At 58.8% G+C, this 19085-nt stretch overlaps 1 protein-coding gene across 1 annotated transcript in view; it reads left to right on the top strand.

The window, feature by feature from the left end:
* SHANK1 (SH3 and multiple ankyrin repeat domains 1) overlaps positions 1-19085 on the top strand; it is a 48925-nt gene that overhangs the window by 21090 nt on the left and 8750 nt on the right. Inside the window, exons 13-21 of the mRNA XM_053915075.1 lie at positions 701-814; positions 996-1071; positions 9031-9113; positions 9323-9447; positions 9917-10052; positions 10328-10408; positions 11170-11238; positions 11632-11750; positions 18249-18345. Of these exons, the coding sequence (XP_053771050.1) occupies positions 701-814; positions 996-1071; positions 9031-9113; positions 9323-9447; positions 9917-10052; positions 10328-10408; positions 11170-11238; positions 11632-11750; positions 18249-18345 (900 nt within the window). The remainder of the gene's footprint in view (positions 1-700; positions 815-995; positions 1072-9030; positions 9114-9322; positions 9448-9916; positions 10053-10327; positions 10409-11169; positions 11239-11631; positions 11751-18248; positions 18346-19085) is intronic.

The following is a 19085-nucleotide window of genomic DNA, read 5'->3' as shown; positions in this document are numbered from 1 at the left end:
GAGTGGGGCTAATACAAGCAGCCCCTCTAAGGGTCCTGGTCCAGAGTGAGAGCTGGATAGACGGGAGCGCTCCCTGCCGTCCATCTCTGAGTGCCAGGGCCCAGCTCAGCAGCACCGGGCATGCCACAGGCTCCCGCTAAACGTGGGCTGATGGCTTAAGAGGTGGGGCTGGCAGGAAGGGCCCTGCAGTTATGTGTGGTGGAGAGAAGGAAAGAGGTGATTCTAATCTCTTCCTTCTAGAGTCTGGGGAAGCAAAGAGGTGGAGGAGGGACGGGCCTGGGAGCAAATGACAAAAGATTAAGCAGCGAGGAGACTGCCAGAGCAGGCAGGGCAGTGACTGGGCTGCCTGGGAGGATTGAGGGAAATTATAGAGCAACCGAACTGTAACCCGTCACCAGGGGAGATGAGGGCCAGTTGTGGACGTGTCCCTAACCTGTGAGGCAGCACCATGGGACACAGCACTCTTCCCCATTGCCTCTGGATGTCCTCGTTGGATCTGGAAAGCTAGAATGCAGGAGTGACATGATTTGCTTCTCCCCCCCACGGCCTCGCCCCTCCTGGGACATTTATTAAGGATGCCCTGTGGCCAGGACCTGCGCCAGGTGCAGGAATTATGAAAAGGTTGGGCATGGTGTCTTGGGAGCAGGAGCAGCATGGAAACGTAGAAATGTTTCTCTGTTCCTGCTCCCCGCCCACCCAGTGCTTAGCATCGGGGAAGGAGGCTTCTGGGAAGGCCAAGTGAAAGGTCGCATTGGCTGGTTCCCCTCTGACTGCCTGGAAGAGGTGGCAAACCGCTCCCAGGAGGGAAAGCAAGGTAACGGGGAACCCTGGACTATGTCCGATTTACCCTCGGGTACTTATTCATGTCCTTTCCTGTCCCCTTCCTGGTGGGGTGAGGCCTGGGAGGAGGATGGGAAGGCTTGGGCTAGGGGCCCTGGAGGTGGGCTCCTGGTTTCCAGAGTGAGGGCCCAAGTTCGTCCCTCGTCCCCCTGCAGAAAGCCGCAGTGACAAGGCGAAGAGACTCTTCCGGCATTATACCGTGGGCTCCTATGACAGCTTTGATGCCCCAAGGTAAATGTCCTTACCCCCTTGGGGGCCCCCCACCTCCCTGTCTCATCTGTTCCCTCTAAAGTTTGACCAGGGGCCGGGGAAGGCAGAGGTAGCTTCCCACCACACAGCCCAATGCCCAACCTGCCTTGGCAGCCATGGAGACTGCTCAGCTCTGGGGTAGCCGAAAACCAGTAGGGTGGGTGGGGCTGGGTGGGGGAGGGGAATGCCTGGGGGCCCTGGGGGTCTCGTGTATGGCTGGCTGGAGGTCACGCAAAGTGGAAGTATATGCATCCTAGGCCGGCCTCGCACTGGGTGTGGGCAGAGCCAGGCCAGGCCAGGTGGGGTGGGGGTGGGGAGAGGGGCACACTGACACCTTTCCCCTCCCTGGCTGCTGGCTGACTTGCTTCTGAAGCTTGATGGATGGGATTGGCCCAGGGAGGTGAGACAGGAGGGGATGGGAGGGGATGGGGTCAGGAATGGGAAGGAAGGGGTGCCTGGGGGTGTATGGATGTGTATGTGTGCACGACCAGAGCTGAAGCTCCCTGTGTGTGAACAGCTTACACAGGCGAGTACCCTTGTCCTGTTTCCTGGAGTGTGCTCTTGCCCTCGTGTCTCTGTAGGTGCACAAGACCTGTGTCCGTATGCATGTGTGACTGGAGGCCCCTAGACGCCTAGCCCTGTGCATAAGCCCAGGGGAGGCCAGAGGGCCTGCCCTGCTCTGTAGAGATGGGTGCCTTTGTGGCTGTTGTTGGTGGCTGCACGATTGTGGCTAATACTGCAGTTGGCTCCGCACATCTGTGTGTCCCTGAATCTGTGTGTCTGAGAATGAGGGCAAGTGTTTCTAGAGATGGCAGTGTGTCTGCTTACCTCGTAGGGACAGGTGGGTCTCCACACACACCTGGCCCTCTCTCTGCATGTCCCCGTTGGTGCACAGGGGCCCACACAGTTGTGTGCATGCGTTTGCATCTGTCTGACCTGGAATTCAGGACCTGTGGTGCTGGGGGATGGGGCCCCAAGAAGGGAGGACTCCAGGAGTTGGGCTTCCGGAAGGGCAAGGCTGTGGGGGAGGGGTGGTCATAAGTGGGCGTCCGAGATGACACCCTCTCCTGCTGCTCCTCCCACCCAGGGAAGGGTCTCCTTGTTCGTGGCATCCTTCCATTAAATGTGTCCAAACCTACGTGTCTGTGTTCTGGCCAGTGGGGACGAGTTGGGGTGGGGAGGAAGACAAATGACACATGGGGACAGAGGGTGGGGCTGGGGTGCCACCCTGCGCCCCAAGTGTCCGAGGCGCTTGACCGTTGTGCGTGTTCGCCTGGCACGTCTCCGGCTCTGGGCAGCGGGTGAGTATCGAGGTTCCTCCCCACCCGAGTCGCTCCATCAGCCTCTGCTTCTCTCTCTTGTCTCTGTCAATGTCTCTCTGAGCGTGTCTCCTTGGCCTTGGTCTTGGGGTCACTTGATCCGCCTGCTGCTGGATGGGGGCGGTCCCTCTGGCCCTCAGGTCTGTCCTGTCCACTGCATACCCCTCCCTCCTTCTCCACTTCCTGCACCCACTGGAATGTGCTGCCCTGTCTGTGGTGTGTCTGAGGCTCTCCTGCCTCACCCCTGCTCTGCCCAACCCTTTCCGTATCCTGTGTTCTGTGCCTTGCTCACCCCCCCCACCCCCACCCTCAACCCCCCCATCTGTGCCTCCCTCTCTCCTCTCCTGTGGGTCTCCAGTGCCAGGTAGTGTGTGTGTCCCTCTGCCTGGGATTTTTTAGAGCGGAGGGGTGTCTCTCTCTGCCTTGAAGCCCGATCTGAGTGCCCTGGCCTTCCCTTTCTGGTCCTTCCAGATTGTGTTGGGGTGCTTTGTCTGTGTTGAGGGGGCTGTGTGTCCCCTCCTGGGGCCTCTCTCACCTTGATGTCCCTGCCCTGGAAGTGGGGCTCGGTCCGCGCGTTCCTGCACGAGGTTTCGAGGCATCTTGTGTGGTGTGCGTCCCTCTCCCGCTCTCCCTCGCTCTGCACCTGCGCGGGAGGGCTCTGGAGGGGGGGAGGGGGGTTAAGGGGGGGCCCAGACCGGAAGTGCCTCCCCTTCTCCCCCCCCCCGCGCCTCGCCCCTCCCCCTTCTCCCGCCAAGGGGGCCCCCGCGTTCCCCTCCCGGCCCCCTCCCCCTTGCCCGGCCCCCTCCGCCGCCCGGCGCAGGACGCCAAGGGGTTAAGCCTCGCGCCAGCTGCCCGCCTCCGGAGCTGTCCGCGGTGCTGAAGCCCGCGCCGGCCGCGGTCCTCGCACTCCAGCGGCGGCCCGACCCCGCGCCCCCGCGCCCCCCGGCATGTGAGCCCCCGGCCCTGCCCTCCCTCCCGCGGGAGGGTGCGCGCCCCCTCCCCCTCCCCCCTCCCGGCGCGGGTCAGCATGAGGCGGGGCCTGGGGGCCCGGACACGGGGGTTCGGCCGAGCGGGGACGGGGACGCGGCGGCGGCGGGGGCGGCCGGCACCGGGACCCGGGCCGGGGCCGCGGCGGCGATGGCTTTGTCTGCGGTCGGCGGCGGCGGGGGTCTCGGGGGCGGCCCCGCTGGGGGCTCCCTGCCGCAGCCGCCCCCCGCGCTCTCCTCCAGCTGGCCGGCCCTGGGGCCCCGGCGGCGCAGCGTCTGGTACATCTACAGGTAACGGAGCGCGCTGCCCCTTTCCCCCGCGGCCCGGCCTGGAGGCCCTGGCCCGCTGTGACGACCCTATCCCCCGCCGCTGATCCCTCACCTCTGGGGCTCCTCCTCATCCCCCAAGCCGCCCCCCTCCTCCAGTCCTCTCCCCTAACCTCCTCTGAACGCTAAACGCCTATAGGGCCCCTCTTCTCAACCCTTCTTTCATCCCTTCCCTTGGGCCACGCTTTCTGAGTACCCCTCCCAGCTCAGGAATCTGTCCTCCACCCCCTCACAGGCCCTTCCAGGCCCCCCTCTGCTCTTCCTCCAAGACCTTCTCCTCTGCTAGGCCCGCCAACGGACCCCGCGTTGGGGTTTGGAGCCCATTTGCCCTTTCTGCCGCCCTGAGCACCCCCACCCTGTGGAGCCCTCCCCTTGGGGAGCCACCGTGGCTCTCCCTCAGGCGACTCCACCTCAGGCCCCGGCCCCACTGATCCCCGCATCCCCACACCCCTTCCCGGAGTTGGCAAGTCCCCCCATTCATACCCCTCTCTCCCATTCACAGTCATCCCCCACCACCACCACACACGCATCCCGCCCAGCCTCCTCTCCCCTCTGCTTTTTCCGCTGCGTGTCACTGAGCGACTGTGTGGCTGTGTCAGTGTGCGTGCGTGTGTGTGACTGCCTGCAGCTGCGTGTGTGAGAGAGGGAGAGATGGAGCGAGAGAGAAGGATGGGGAGATGGGGGGCTCCCAGCCCACCCCCCCAGCTGTGTCCATCTGTGTGTCTCTGTGTGACAGCGTCTATGTCTGTGTGTGACTTGGAGCGACAGAGAGGCTGTCTGGGGACTGTGTGTGTGTGTCTGTCCCAGGCACTGCGGCTGTTTCCCCACACCCACCCTCCCGTGCCAGGCCTGTCCCCTCCCCCACAGCCCCCCCACCAGTCCCTCTGTGTGTCTCTGTCCCGGTGTGCTCCTCTCCCTGCCCCCAGGGGTCTGTGCCTGTGAGGGGCACGTGTGCCGAGCCATGGCTGAGCTTCTGCATGGGGAGCTGCATCTGCTGTGTGTACCACTTCTCAGCATGGGAGGGGGCTGGCTTCCCTGCATGGGGGCCTCGGTGCCAGCCATGGAGCTGCCCGCGGAGATGGGTACATGGGGAGGGGCCGAGTCCCAGAGGGGGGTGCCATGTGCAGCAGCAGGCTCTGGGCCATGGGATCCTGGGTGTGTGAGAGGGACCTTCAGGGTGGGGGTGGGGGGAGTGGAGGCTGCTGCAGTCTCCGTGTGTGGGATCCAGTGAACAAGAGCCGGCTGCTGAGGCCCGGAGGCCGCTCCGGGTCTCTGAGGGATGGCCTGGAGGCACATATTGTGTGTGTTCCTGCAGGGCAGGTAGTCAGCAGCACAGCAGTACCGCTCGGATGGTGAATGGGGTGCTGCTGCGTGGGTAGCAATGCTGGAGCAGGGGGTGGGGTTAGAGGGTCTGGGAGGGAGGGTGTGGGGATGAGAACAGAATAGGGGAGAGTGGGGCACACTGAAGTGGAGGCACCAGAGCAGGGAGGGTACGTGGAGTGTGTGGAGCAATGGGGTAAGGAGGGAATGCAGGGAAAGCAAGGGAGATTGCGGGGGGGGGGGGGGGCGGGTTAAGCAGTGTAGACAGACGGTGCAGGAAATGCAGTTGCAAGTAACAGGAGGCGGAAAGGTGTGTGATGGAGTGAGTTGAGGGTGCAGAAGGAGGAAGATGCTCTCACGGATAATGGGTGGGGGGAACCAGAGAGTATGAGAGGAGCCTAGGGTGCTGTAGGGGAGCAGAGTGGGATTCATGCGGAGGTGTGGGCAGGGTGGGGAGTGGGTGAGATGAAGGCAAGGGAGGGGGCGGGGCCATGAGAGGAAGGAGAGGTCACAGGAAGACACTTCGGGAAAGGGGGTGGGGGTGTGCCTGCAAGAGCCAAGTGGGAGGTGGAGGGGTGGCCCCATGGGTGTGATGAGGACCTTGGGAAGTGAGGGCCGAGGGTGGTCAGGGCGAGTGAAGCTTTCAGACGAGATGGAGGAGCCGGGAGCAAGGTGCAGAGAAGGGGAGGGGACCCACAGGAGCCAGGGAAAGGGAGCATACAGTCGCAGAAAGCTGCGGGGGCAAGAGTGCAGTCGGAAGTTCAAGGATAATGTAGTGGGATGAGGGAGACGGCAGGTAGAGCTGGGGACTGGGTGAGAAAGTCACAGGCGTGGGGAGGGGAGGAGCACATACGTGGTGAGGGCACTCGAGAGGGAAGGGAAGCAGGTGCTGTGATGATTTGGGGGGGTGTGGACATTGTTGGGGTATGTGGGTTGGCAGTGAAGGATTCCAGTCCTGGCTTTGACACTGTTGTAGCTGGTGCGGTTTTGAGCAGGCTGTGTCTCTGTGCTTCAGTTTCTTCATCCATAAAATGGGAAGAGTTGGCCATCAGCCCCAAACCCCCTGGGAGTGTTTTGAGGACTAAAGGCGTACATGTACAGTGCTGGGAACTCTGGCCGGCCTCGGCTGTGGCTCACTGTCTGTTTCCTGTTGCTGCCATGCTGTTGGCATAGCTGGGGATGGGTTTCGGCGCCAGAAGGGCATCGTGGTGTGGTGGACGTGGGGCAGGTGCACACGTGCTTGAGGTATTTGGGTGCTGTGCACAGTGCAGGGTGTCGCTACTGCAGTGACCCAGGTGCTTCCTTGGGGGCTGTTGAAGAGTGTTATTCACCCTGAGACCTCAGGCAAATCGCTCCCCCTTTCTGTGCCTCTGTTTCCCGACTTGTGAAGTAGAAACAGGACGCGCGCCTCCCTCAGACAGAGGATGGGAGTTATTTAGCTGCGAAGGTTTCAAGAACTGCCTCGCACGTGGCAAGTGCTGCTTCTCGGCTTGTGCTGGATATGGGAGTTTTCTTGAATTATGTTGGAGGACTGGGGTATTTGGGGGAGGCGTATGTGTGGACTGTCAGGATAATGTGGGGGTAAAAGAGAGATTCCAGGGCCAGGGGGAGGGTGTGGGGACCCTAGAGGCTTGTGGCATGCATGAAGGAAGGCGACCTGGCTGTCGATGAGGAATAAAGGAGAGCTGAAGGGTACCACTGGCCCCTGGGGACGCCCTAGAGACCTGGAAGGGATATGGAGGTAGCAAGGACATGAGGAAGTTGTCAGGGTATGCGGTGAGGACCAAGGTGTGGTCAAATGCATGGTCAGGAGCAGGCAGCCCTGACCTCCCAACCAGTTTCTGCCGGCCCTGTCCACTCACTGTTCCAGCCTTCTGGGCCTCCCTTCTCCCCGCCCAACCCATTCCCTTCCCTCCGTCACTCCTTTCAACCCCTCCCTCCTCCTCTTCCCCCACCCCCTCCACCCAGCTACAAAGGTGGCTGATCCCTGGGCTGAATGTAAAGGAAGACAAAGTGGGTATGGCGTGGCCGTGTTTGCTGGACCGTGGTGAACTTTGAGCAAGGGCAGTTGCAGGGAGAGTCTGCGTGTACACGTGCGTGCTGTTGAGCACCCGAGTTACAACAAGGGGGCGGGGGCCAGGGCTGACATACTTGCGCAGGAGCAGAACGCTGTCGCCAGGGTACAGATGTATGAATTTAACGGTGGAAGTCGTGGGGTGTCACGGGCGTGTACAGGGTGCTTGTGCGGCTGGGCAGGGGTGGTTCCCGTGATACAACGTGTGCTGAGACGTGTTCAGGGGGCGTGTTGCGGGAATATACTGAGCTCAGAGTGAGGGGGAGTTATTATTGCAGCCTACTGGGGCGTGTGGGACTGTTACTGAAATATACTAGAGTATTCGTGGAGGGCTGTTTTGCCGAATCTGTGGGGGTAGGTAATTGGAGTGTGTGAGGGGCAGGCACACTATTATGGGCGTGTGTTGGGGCCGGTGGAGGTAAGAGGAATATGCTGAGGGGGTCTGCGTGTGCACTGGATGGGTCTCAGACACCCCTGCGGGGTGCTGGGGCACAGCCAGCCATGGGTTGTGCTTATCTTGGAGTTCTTGCGTGTTCTGAAGGGGGGGGGTTGGAGCCAGGGTGTCTGGGTGTTCCTGTTGTATACTCGGGTGCCGGGAATGGAAAAGGTGTGCAATACTGAGGTACACAGCAGTGACATCGAGGTTCGGGGGCCGCATCTGAGCGAGCCCAGGTGGGTATGGGGATGCACGGAACACAGCTGAGTTTCCTGGGTGTGGGAGCAGACTTCTGTGGCCTTACTGAGAACCAGCCCCATATTCACCAGTAGCTTGCATTTTAGTAGAAGCTGCCCACTGCATGCGGGAGATACATTTGAGCTATGCCAGAGAATATAGAAGTCAGCGTTGCCCACTAGAACTTTCCTCAGCGATGACAGGCTCTGTGTCTGCACTGTCCAGCGGGGTAACCACTAGCCTCAATGGCTACTGGGCCCTTTGACGTGTAGCTAGCGAGACTGAGGGGCTGAATTTTTCAATTTAATTATTTTAAAGATTTTATTTATTTATTTTTAGAGAGAGGAGAAGGGAGGGAGAAAGAGAGGGAGAGAAACATCAAGGTGTGGTTGCCTCTCGCACGCCCCCTACTGGGGACCTGGCCCGCAACCCTGGCATGTGCCCTGACTGGAAATCGAACCAGCCACTCTTTGCTTCACAGGCCAGCGCTCAGTCCACTGAGCCACACCAGCCAAGGCTCCACTTAATTTTTAATTAATTTGCATATAAATAGCCACACGCAGCTAGTGGCCACCATATTGGACAGTGCCGAATAAGCAATGTTACAATATGTTTGGGGACCTGGGGAGGTATTGCTATAGTGTATATGTAGTCGGAGTCGGGAGGGGTATCAGCGAAGTACGCACGTGCTCTCGACTTCAAAACTTGACCGGAGACCTCGAAGGAATTCTCCTGAGCGCATGTGATGTGCCGGGCGCTGTGCTGAATACCGTCTGTACTTGGCTACCACAGCAACCTGTCACGAGGAACCTCCTATTGTAAATGAGGAAACTGAGACCCAAAAGGTTAAAGTCGCAGGCTCAAGGTCGCAGACCAGAAGTGGCGAGCGGGGGCTCGAGCCAGGCTGTCTGGTGATCCGGTGGTGTGCCTCCCGGTCCCTTGATCCATGCCTGCTGCACAGTGGGCTTGGTAGCTGCTTGCTGAATGGATGGGCGGATGGATGAATGAGGAGAGAGTGAGTGGGAGAGCAGGCACTCTGAGCTCTGCGGGGGAGGCCTGTCAGAGGTGCCGCCAGCAGACGCTCACTCCTGGAGTGGGTGAGGGAGATCCTCCGTGCCATGAATGGTCCGGGAGTAGGGGTGCAGGCTGCCGGTGGGGCCTGGCTCCGAGTCTCATGATCCCTTCTCCACCCCCCCCCACCATCCCTCCCTGCCCTCCCCCCAACCCCCCACCCCCCGCCAGCGATTACATCATTAAGGAGAAGACAGTTCTGCTGCAGAAGAAGGACAGTGAGGGGTTTGGGTTCGTGCTCCGGGGGGCCAAGGGTGAGTGTCGACCAGGAGGGGATGGAAGAATGGCTCTCTGACCCAGGGGGATGGACAGGGGAGGGGACCCCAGCCCACCTACTACCCCAACCCCAGGGTGCTGGTCCCTCAGCTACGGTGAGGCCTCCGTGACTTGGGTCTGAGCCCCATCCCCTGCTCGGCCTCTCCACCCCCTCCCCTCCGACCCCGCCGGCTCCTCCCATCTGCAGCGCAGACCCCCATCGAGGAGTTCACCCCCACCCCGGCCTTCCCGGCGCTGCAGTATCTGGAGTCGGTGGACGAGGGTGGCGTGGCATGGCGCGCTGGACTGCGCATGGGAGACTTCCTCATCGAGGTGAGTCCCAGCCCCCCGGCTCCAGGGGCCTCTCCGAGCCTCAGCCTCTGGCCCACCTGCCACAGGCACCTCTCTCTTCCCTGGGACCCTGGTGACAAATCCAAAGGCCCCTTGTGATGCACACCAGGGTCTGGCTGCCCCAGTGCAGATTCTCCTTCAGCACCAGGCACCCAGCCTCTGCTTTCTTCACGGATTTAATCTCGAGGCCTTTCTGAAGCATCTCAAAATATGACACAGCTGTCCCCAGATGCATGCACATTCTCTCTTTCTCTCTCTGCAAGGAGGACAAAAAGGGGGAGAGGGGGTGAGCAGGGTGGGCCCAGCCAGGAGAGTTACAGGAACCAAGACTTGGAGCCTTGTGAAGGAAGAGAGCAGTGGGGAGGGTCTGTCTGAGGACAGGAGGGACTCTGAAGGGGAAAGCACCCCTCCCTCCCCTCCTGGGTGTGACTTGGGGGTGTCTGTGCCACAGGTGAATGGGCAGAACGTGGTGAAGGTTGGCCACCGACAGGTGGTGAACATGATCCGCCAAGGCGGAAACACGTTGATGGTGAAGGTGGTGATGGTCACCAGGCACCCAGACATGGACGAGGCCGTCCATAAGAAAGGTGATCCCCTACCGTTTGGCCAAGCCCGGCATGCCACTGCCACCAGACTAAGACCCTTGGGAGTGTCCCCCCACACCCCCCACTGCTGGCCTTCCCTTCCTCAAAGCTGCTTGTCTGGGGACCCTTCTGGGGAGAAACTGAGGCAGGGAGAGTCCATCGTGCTGATGGCGGCTGTCTTCTGAGCTCTGGAAGCACTGTGGTGGTGTTGGAGGGGGGTCACGGGGCTCTCCCCCTCTGCGGTACTGATGCCTGACCCCCCACCATCCCGTCTTCAGCACCCCAGCAGGCTAAGCGGCTCCCACCCCCAGCCATCTCCCTGCGTTCCAAGTCCATGACCTCAGAGCTGGAGGAGATGGGTGAGCCTGCGGGGCTGCTGGGGCCCAGGTGCTGAGAGGGGAAGGGGCAGAGGGGGCGGCACCACCCTCGGGCTTGTTAGTGTCGTTAGTGACCAGGGGTCCTCGTCCTCCTCCTGTCCCCCGTCCACAGGCCAGACTGTCTCTGGCCCGCGTGTGTGTGACTGGGACGGGGCATCTGTCTGAGAGTCGAGACTTGCCTCTGTCCTCTTGTATCTTGTTTCGTTGTTGGAGTCTCTCTGGGTCTGTCTGTCCCTTTTTGAGGGTCCGTTTCCTCTCTAGCCCCTCTCTATCTATCCCGCCCCCTCTTCTTCATCACCCCCCACCAGTAGCCGCCACCCCCACTAACAGAAAGGAAGGACAGCCCCCTTGCTCCAGACCTAGCGGACCTGGGGGGTCCGGCATCAGGCATCGGCTGACAGGGGCGGGGCAGGCAGCCGGCAGTCCCCACCCCGGGGCCCTGCGGGAGGCGGGCGTTCCAGACAGGGGGCCCTTCACCTCCCCCTGAAGTCCTAACTCTTGGCTCCTCTACTGCCTCTCCCCCGGGCTAGTCTCCCCCTGGAAGAAGAAGAGTGGTGAGTGGGCACAGGACTGGCGGGAGGGCCCCCGTCCCGACCCCGCCGGCGGACTCGCCCCTCCCTGCCCCGGCCCCTCACTGCCCCACTCGCGCTGCGCACGCCCGCTGGCCACGCCTGCGGGCGGAGCCCGCTCTGCCCCGCCTCCCGGGGGCGCCCCTAGGCTACAGCGGCCTCCTTTGCCCACAGAGTATGACCAGCAGCCAGCACCAGTGCCCAGCATGGAGAAAAAGCGGACTGTGTATCAGATGGCGCTCAGTAAGATGGCCCACCCCTGCAGTCTACCCCCACCCCACCAGCAGCCCAGGGCCCCTGACCCCGCACACTGGGCGGTGCCGTCCACTCTGTCCCTCTTCCTGCCGCTGATCGCCCTCATTCCCGGCCTTCCCCCAGCCCTCCGGTCTGAGCTCCCACCTCCCACCCCGTGATGGCCGTCCTGTTCCCCACGTGCCCACTCCTGCCCATCGCCAGGTCCTGCCTGCTGGGCTGGACACTGCGTCTCCATCAGGGCTGCCTGTCCACCGGGGTGGAGGCAAGGGTGTCCTTTTCTGGTTCTCACAAGCCGCTGTGCGGGCTCCCGGCAGCCCTGTCTCTGAGGCCAAAGCGATCTCCATTGCGCTGTGTCTCCGCCCCTCTTCTGCCTCCCCCCAGACAAACTGGATGAGATCCTGGCCGCGGCTCAGCAGACCATCAGCGCGAGCGAGAGTCCTGGGCCTGGTGGCCTCGCGTCCCTGGGCAAACACCGGCCCAAGGGTTTCTTTGCCACTGAGGTAGGAGGCCTGGTCTGGGGATCGGGGTCTCGGGGGAACGGAACTTGAGGGGTGCACACGCCAGCCTGAAGCCTCCATCCTTTTCCTTGCAAATACTTCCTGATCTGCCACATTCAATGCCAGTCCTGAGGGTACCCCTCTTCCTGGGGTGCACTCCTTTCTCCCCACTCTCGGACCTCCTTTCCTCTTTGCCCATCCTCTTCCTCCTTATTCTCGCTACCTCCCTAGGTCCATCTCTCATTCCGCACTCCACTCCCCATTCCTGCGCCTCACGCTCGCTCCCTCCCTGTCCGTGTCTGTCCCACCTCGAAGGTCCCAGGGAACATAAGTCAGTGTCACGCCGGAGGCCCTGGCACAGGCCCAGCACACACTAATGGCTGCTCCGCAAGTGGCAGTTACTGAAATATTATTCATGGTCTCTGCCTCGGCCCCGCCTGCTCCACCCTACGACCAAGGCTGACTACAGCGAGTGTTGATAGTACTTTACACAGTGCATTTTACATGAATCACGTCGTTCATGCCTTAGAATCACCCTGTGAGATGCGCATGGTAGCCCACTTACAGAGGGGAAACTGAGGCTCAGAGAATGAGCCAGGCTTTCAACCCGGGAAGTCAGGCCGCTGGATCCATGGTCTAGCCTCAGCCGTGGTTCTTCTGGTAGGGCCCTGCTGGTCCCTCCCTGGCTGTCATCCCCACTGATCTGTGTCCCTTCATGGGGACACCCCTCCCCCAGCTCTTCCCTTCACCTTCTTCGCTGCACGGGCCCTGCTCTCTGACCTTGGCCTCTGAACCCCTCTTCTCTCAGGCCATACTCTCCACCTGGTGGCCAAGGGACCATTTACTCTAAAACTAGGTTCTTTGGTTTGGTGGTGGGGGCCGTGGACCTCTTTAGTGGGCCAGCATAGTGCTGAAAGTTATGCTTCTAGAGCCCTACAGTAAAATGTCTAAGGCAACAAAAGGAGTCAATTACACTGAAATACAGTTATCAAAATATTTTTTAAAGAGCAAATTTATGATACAGGAATGCCAGTTCCCTTTCGTCACGGTAGCCAGCAGGGTCTGGTGGTGGATCTTAACGACTCTAATTTCCAAGACAGAAGGAGCATAAAATACTATTCTGAGAAATCGCCGCCACGGCGACGAGACAGGGAAATATCTGTGACTTCCGTTGAGGATGTAGTTGCAGGTCTTGCTCACACCACCGTGGTGTGTGGCCTACATTTTTAATTGAGGAAATGTTGCATTTTAGTCGGAGGATAGTGAAAATAAAGATGTAATTTCTCTTCCGTCCAAGTGCACAGCCTTCTCTAGAGGCTCTGGTACTTTTACAAGAACCAAAAGCAGGTGGGACGTTTTGTACCCAGGCTGCAAGAACTTCCTTCCTGTTTAGAAGTGGAGGGTCCTCGGTCCGTTCCCAGGGCTTGGCAGAGCGCCCTTCTTATCGTAGATTCTCACTCCACGCCTGCCCTTGGTGGCTCAAGGGATTGGAGGTCCTTGGAGCTCTTAGGGTTGCCTTCTGTTCCTACTTGCCCACCAAGGTCAGGGTAAGAATCACCACATGGGCCGCCACAGGGCCAGGCAGGCCTGCTTGCAAACCCCAACTTCCTCTAGCTTCCTTGGACCACTCTACTTAATTTCTCTGTGCCTCAGTTTCCTGTTCTGTAAAATGGGACAAAAGCCAGTCCTGCTGGTTCTTCCAAAGAATGAATGAGATCAGCTCCTAACACACCAGGTTCCCGACAGATGGTGAGCACCCTCGGCTGCAAAATAGCAAACTTGAGACCCCCTCATGGTTCTTGCACCCCAGGGACCCCACAGTAGCATAGCTGGCTCAGTGTGGAGTCTCCTCTAACAGATTAGAGCATTTATTCAGTGACTGGAGCCCCCATGAGGTGCCCAGCAGCCACAGTGCCAGCCCCTCTCTGCATAAAAAGATCCTGCCTCTCACAAAATTCGCCCTGTGAGCTCCAAAGACACCCCTGGCTGTGCCCAAACACTGGCCCACAATAACAGCAGCTGCCTGCCCACCCCCACTCCCCCCCCACCCCCTGAGGTCTTCCTTAAGGCCTCCCTTACCTCTGGGCCCTGGAGGCCAGTGGTCATTTCCCCCATGGGGCCTCCCCTTTTCTTCTCTCCCCCCTGGGGTCTACCTCTGGGCCTTCCCCAAGCCCTCCCTCTCATGTTGGGGCTCAGTCTTTCCCTTCCCACCAGCCGTCCTGATCTTCCCCACCTGTGTCACTGTAGGGGCCCCTTCCTGACATTTCTGCGTGTCCTCTCCACAGCCTCTCTCTTGGTGTGTGGCCTTGTCCTCTGTGTCCCCATCTCCCATTTGTTTCTGTTTCCATCCCCTCTTCAGTCTCCCCCTTGCACCCCTCTGTACTAGACCAGAGGGGGCAAGTGGGCAGGGTGGGGACCCAGTGTGGCCCCGAGGCCTCTTTCATCAGACCTGCTCAGCAGTGAGCAAGAGCAGAATGTCATACAAGACGCCACTGTTCTGAACTTCCAAACGGGGAGATTTCGGCCCTCCCTCAAAGACACACCTCTGCATAAAACCTCCAGGGTCAGGGAAGACCCTCTTAGTGCCAACAGTGGGGGCACGGACCCCAGGCCAGTCCACTGTGGGTCAGGGTGCTTCCTGGGTTCTGTCTCCTCCCAGGGCTTTGCTGTCCAACCATCTGGCCTCCCCTCTGTGTGGCTTTGGCTTCTCCACAAATGTCTCTGCTACCTGGTCACTGACTCCAGCCCCGCACACGCCAGGGGGTCCCCTGCCCATCCTCTCTCCCCCAGTCTTTGTATGGGTGTGGGTTTCAGCCTTTCTCTGGACGCGGTTTCTCCCTCTGATTATTTTTATCACAGCTTCTTAGTTGCATTCTTTGCCTCTGTCTGGCCCCGGGGACAGCTTTACCCTCTCCACTGCAGGGTCTCTCAGGGCCGACTTTCCCGCCTCATCGCGTCCTTCTTCCTTCCCATCGCTGTTTCATTTCCCCTCCTGTCTCTCAATCTCTGTCTGTCCTCCCTCTGGACCTGAATCTCTGCCTCATTTCTCCCTCATCTCTCTCTCTCTCCCATCTCTCTGTCTCTCCATCTGTCTCCCACTCCTCTCTCCCCCATGATCCCTTTGGGGGGCTGTCTCCGTGGCGCGAATTTCCCAGCCCATGGTCAGCTTCCAGCCGGTGTTCAGCGCCAGGGCTCATACTCTCAATGAGGCACCAGACCTACAGACCACCCAAGAGGTGGCACAGCGGGAGGCTGGACCTCCGGACCACTCGCTGGGGAGGAGTCTGCCTGGCAGCTGATGATGTCACATGCACCTGGCGCCCTGATTGGCGGCCTCGTAGGCGCGGGAGCAGATGCTACGTGTTTGTTGATGGAGGTCAGCCTGTCCCACCTGGAGTCAATCCGCCCCTCAGGTAGTCAGTTCGCCTCCTCAGAATCAATTATGGATCCTTTGTTAGTCTGACATCTCCCCTGCCACTGTGACGCCTTATGACGTCAAGCTAACCCATTAGTTGATCCCTCCCTTCCAATTCGAAGTGTCCCTCTGTCCGTTTGTAAATCTGTGGCCTCTCTCTCCACTCTGCGCCTTCTTCAGTTAGGGGCACTCTTCCCCTGTCACTGGGACTCCCCCTCTACCTCTCTGACCCCTCTCCTGTCCCTCGGAGCCCTCCCATGACACTCTGACCCCTCACCCATCCCCAGGCCCCATAAAGGATGCGGTCCCCGCCTTCCTTCCCTCCTCCCAGCTCCCCTCTCCCCTGTTCTCCCAGGGCTGGACTATACTCCGCGTCCTCCCAGCCTGCTTCTGCCCTGCAGTGGTCCCTGCATCCTTTCGGACAGGTCACAGCCCTTTTCTTTGCCCTTCCTAACCCTTCTTCTTCCCTCTTACTTAACCTTAGCATTTTCTAGTCACTCCAGGCTGCTTTCTATAGGAGCTGTGTAACCTCCTCTTACTGGCTGACCTAGGACATGATCTTTCTCCTCTGATCCCCAGCCTCTTTCACCATCGCGGAAATAGGTGTAACCAACCCTAACTCACAAGTCTGAGGATCCAGTGAGGACTTGTATGTAAAATAGCTGGCAAAAGGGCTTGCAGAGAAGTGGCTCCCTTCACTTTCCTTCTCTCTCTCTCTCTCTCTCTTTCTCTCTCTCTCTCTCTCTTCCTCTGCATCACCACCCAATCTGCCCTCTTTTGCGGGCTTTGGCTCCCTGATACCACACAGATTGTCACGAGCTGCAGGACAAGATGGAAAACCAAGCAGGATGTTCGGCTGAGGCTTAGGGAGAAATGGCTTAAGGAGGATGTGTGAGGAAGGCATGCAGCAAAGTCAAGAAGAGTTGGGAGGCTGAAAGTTCTGCTAAGAGAGGATCAGATTGGGGGAGACCAGCCAAAATGGGCATGCCTTCAGAAGACACTTCCTGACACCTTCTCGGGGCCGGCCGGCTGCTGGTTCATGGGGGATGTTCAGACAAACAGGACAGGGGGTTCACCTTCAGGGCGCTCCCCCCATCTTGTTGTGAGCTTGTATCACTTCCAATCAGTCCTTCATTCTTCAAATATTTATTGATCGCCTACTATGTGCTGACCTGCTGCTGGGCCCTGAGGGTGTAGGAGTGAACTAGTCAACCAAAGTCACTTCCCTTAAGAGTATTTACATTTTGGGGGGATTGTGTAGAATGGGGTACCGCTGTATGTAAGGGATACCTCCAAATAACAGTGCCTGACATTGGCTCTTTCTGAGTCTCTCTTTTTTAAAAAAAGATTTATTTATTTTTAGAGAGAGGGGAAGGGAGGAAGAGAGGGAGAGAAACATCAATGTGTGGTTGCCTCTCATGCACCCCCTACTGTTGATCTGGCCCGCAACCCAGGCATGTGCCCTGACTGGGAATCAAACTGGTGACCTTTTGGTTCACAGACCAGCTCTCAATCCACTAAGCCACACCAGCCAGGGCTCCTTCTGGGTCTCTTATTCATTTGACAGGAGCTTATGGAGCATCAGGCCCTGTGTAGGGACTGAGGACCCAGCAGACAAGTCCCACAAAGTTGCCATCCTGAAGCAGTCATCCATGACTTCCATGGGCCTTTGGCAGTTTTGCCTTTATGAGCCCCGACCTCCTTAAAAAAAAAAAAAAAAAAGTTAAAAAATCTCTATTTTATGACTGTGTTGGTACAAAGATGAACATTATCCAGGTTGATTATATATTTTCCCCTTCTGATTTTAAAAGAAATTAAAAACATTTCCCCTAAAAGGATCCTGGGCCCTCGAGACGGTAGCCCATCTCACCTGGGATAAAATGTGGTGCCTTCAGGGACCTGACATTCTAGGCCGGGAGACAGACAATAAGCAAGTAAAGGAAATCATCTCAGACAGAGAAAAGAGCCAGGAAGAAAACAGGACAAGGGACATGCAGTAGACCGTGGCTGGGAGGGGACAGTGGAGCGGAGAACTTAAAGATGGAAAGGACCTGTAACGATCACGAGGAAACCATTGCTGAGAGAAGATCCGGGACTTGCAGTCTTTTACAGCCCAGATGGACCTCAGGGCCTGGGGGAGTGGGGCAAGGGGGATGTGGTGCGGCCAGAGTGAGCAGGAAGGAGGTACAGGTGGGACTCGATCATACAGGGCATCTGAGTCTGGGTCTTCTGCCAACCACAGGGGAACCTGTAATGGAGTAAGGGAGGCCCAGTAGGCTGCAGAGGACAGCAGACCTGGTCCCTCGGAGAGCTCTGGAGTGTGAATTGCACTTGGGGGTTGATCCTGCCATGGACCTCCGGAGGTGCCAGTCAGCTGCAGGTGGCCCCCGGAAGTGGGGGCATGTAACAGCTTGGGCACTCCGCTCCTTTGGGGGTGGGTGATTCTTCAGAGCAAAGGGCAGGTGACATCGCAGCTGGGGGTGGGCACGGCGTCCCAGTCAAGGGGACCTGGGGGGCTGGCGCTGGCAGTGTCTGCAGCAGCAGAGGGGTGCAAAGACCAGCGCTGGGAATTCCCTTTCTAACCGCTGCGGGATGTGACTGTTGGATTTGAAGCAAGAGAGTAGCATGACCTGAATTACTTTTTGAAAAGTTCCCTCTGACCCCTGTGTGGAAAGCAGACCAGAAGAGGGTGTGTATGGCGGGGGCGGGGGGCGGTGGACAAGGATGGCCGCAGGGAGACAAGGGAAGAGTCTACCGCAGCCATCCAGGCAGGCGAAGGTGATAACTCAGGCCCGGGCAGCCACAGCAGTGGTGGAGACAAGCACCCAAAGGGGTGACAGTATGGGAAGCAGAGGCGGCCAGGACAACTGAAAAATCTTTCTTTTCCTTCCTTTCTCCCCACTGTCCTGGCTCAGAAACCTTTCCCTCTGCCAGAACCCACTGCCGCCTGCTCCTGGCCCCTCTCCCTGCCTGCAAACACTGGGAGAATGGATGGGGATGGCCGTGTACAGACGGCGTGAGTCTTCCTGCCCTGACCGTTCTCCCTCTGCTGTCTTTCTCTCCCCTCTCTGACTGCCACCCCAAAGTCGAACTTTGATCCCCACCACCGCTCGCAGCCAAGTTATGACCGTCCTTCTTACCTGCCTCCAGGACCTGGGCTTATGCTCCGGCAAAAATCCATCGGTATGTCATGGGAAGGGTGGGTGTCCACCGGGCTGCGGGCGGGGGAAGGGGACACTGGGAGGGTGACTGTTCACAGCAGGAACAAGGGGGCCTGGAAATGTTCTTTTATGCTTCCATATGTGACCACAGCTCCGTGAAGTTAGGCAAAGAGCTCAGGCTTTGCTGCTGGGCAAACCTGGCTTTAAACCCTGTCTCTTATCCATCCCAGCTGTGTGACCTGGGGCAAGTGGCTTTACTTCTCTGGGCCTAGGGCTCTGCATCTGGAAACTGGGGAGATTATTGCCCCTGCCCAGATGCATTTGAGTCACCCCCACCACAGACCCTTCTGTCTTATACTTGACTCCATTCATTCATTCCATTCATTCATTCATCCATCCAGTCTACAAATGCTTATTGAGCACCACTATAGGCCAGGTTACACTGCAGGGGATAGGTCAGTGAACAGAATAGGCCACAAAGGGTCCTGCTTTCCAGGAGCTTACAGGAAGGGAAGAGAGACAACATGTTATAAAGATAAAAAACAAGGAAATCATACAGGATGTTAGATGTGCGACGTGCTATGGAAAAACAGAAAAAGTAGAGTAAGATAAGAGAGGTTGCAAATGCTGGAAGGGACAGGTTTGGGCTGAAATTTGGGGATGAAGCAGGGAGCCATGCAGACTCCAGAGGTAAGGCGTTCCGGGCAGCAGACCAGTGCAAAGGACTGAGCTGCCATTTGCTAAGATGGGGGAGACCGGGGG

Source organism: Desmodus rotundus, chromosome 12 (assembly GCF_022682495.2).
Source record: "Desmodus rotundus isolate HL8 chromosome 12, HLdesRot8A.1, whole genome shotgun sequence".
Classification (NCBI taxonomy): Eukaryota; Metazoa; Chordata; class Mammalia; order Chiroptera; family Phyllostomidae; genus Desmodus; species Desmodus rotundus.
Note: the sequence above shows the minus strand (reverse complement) of the source record. Positions and strands in the feature narration are given on the sequence as shown.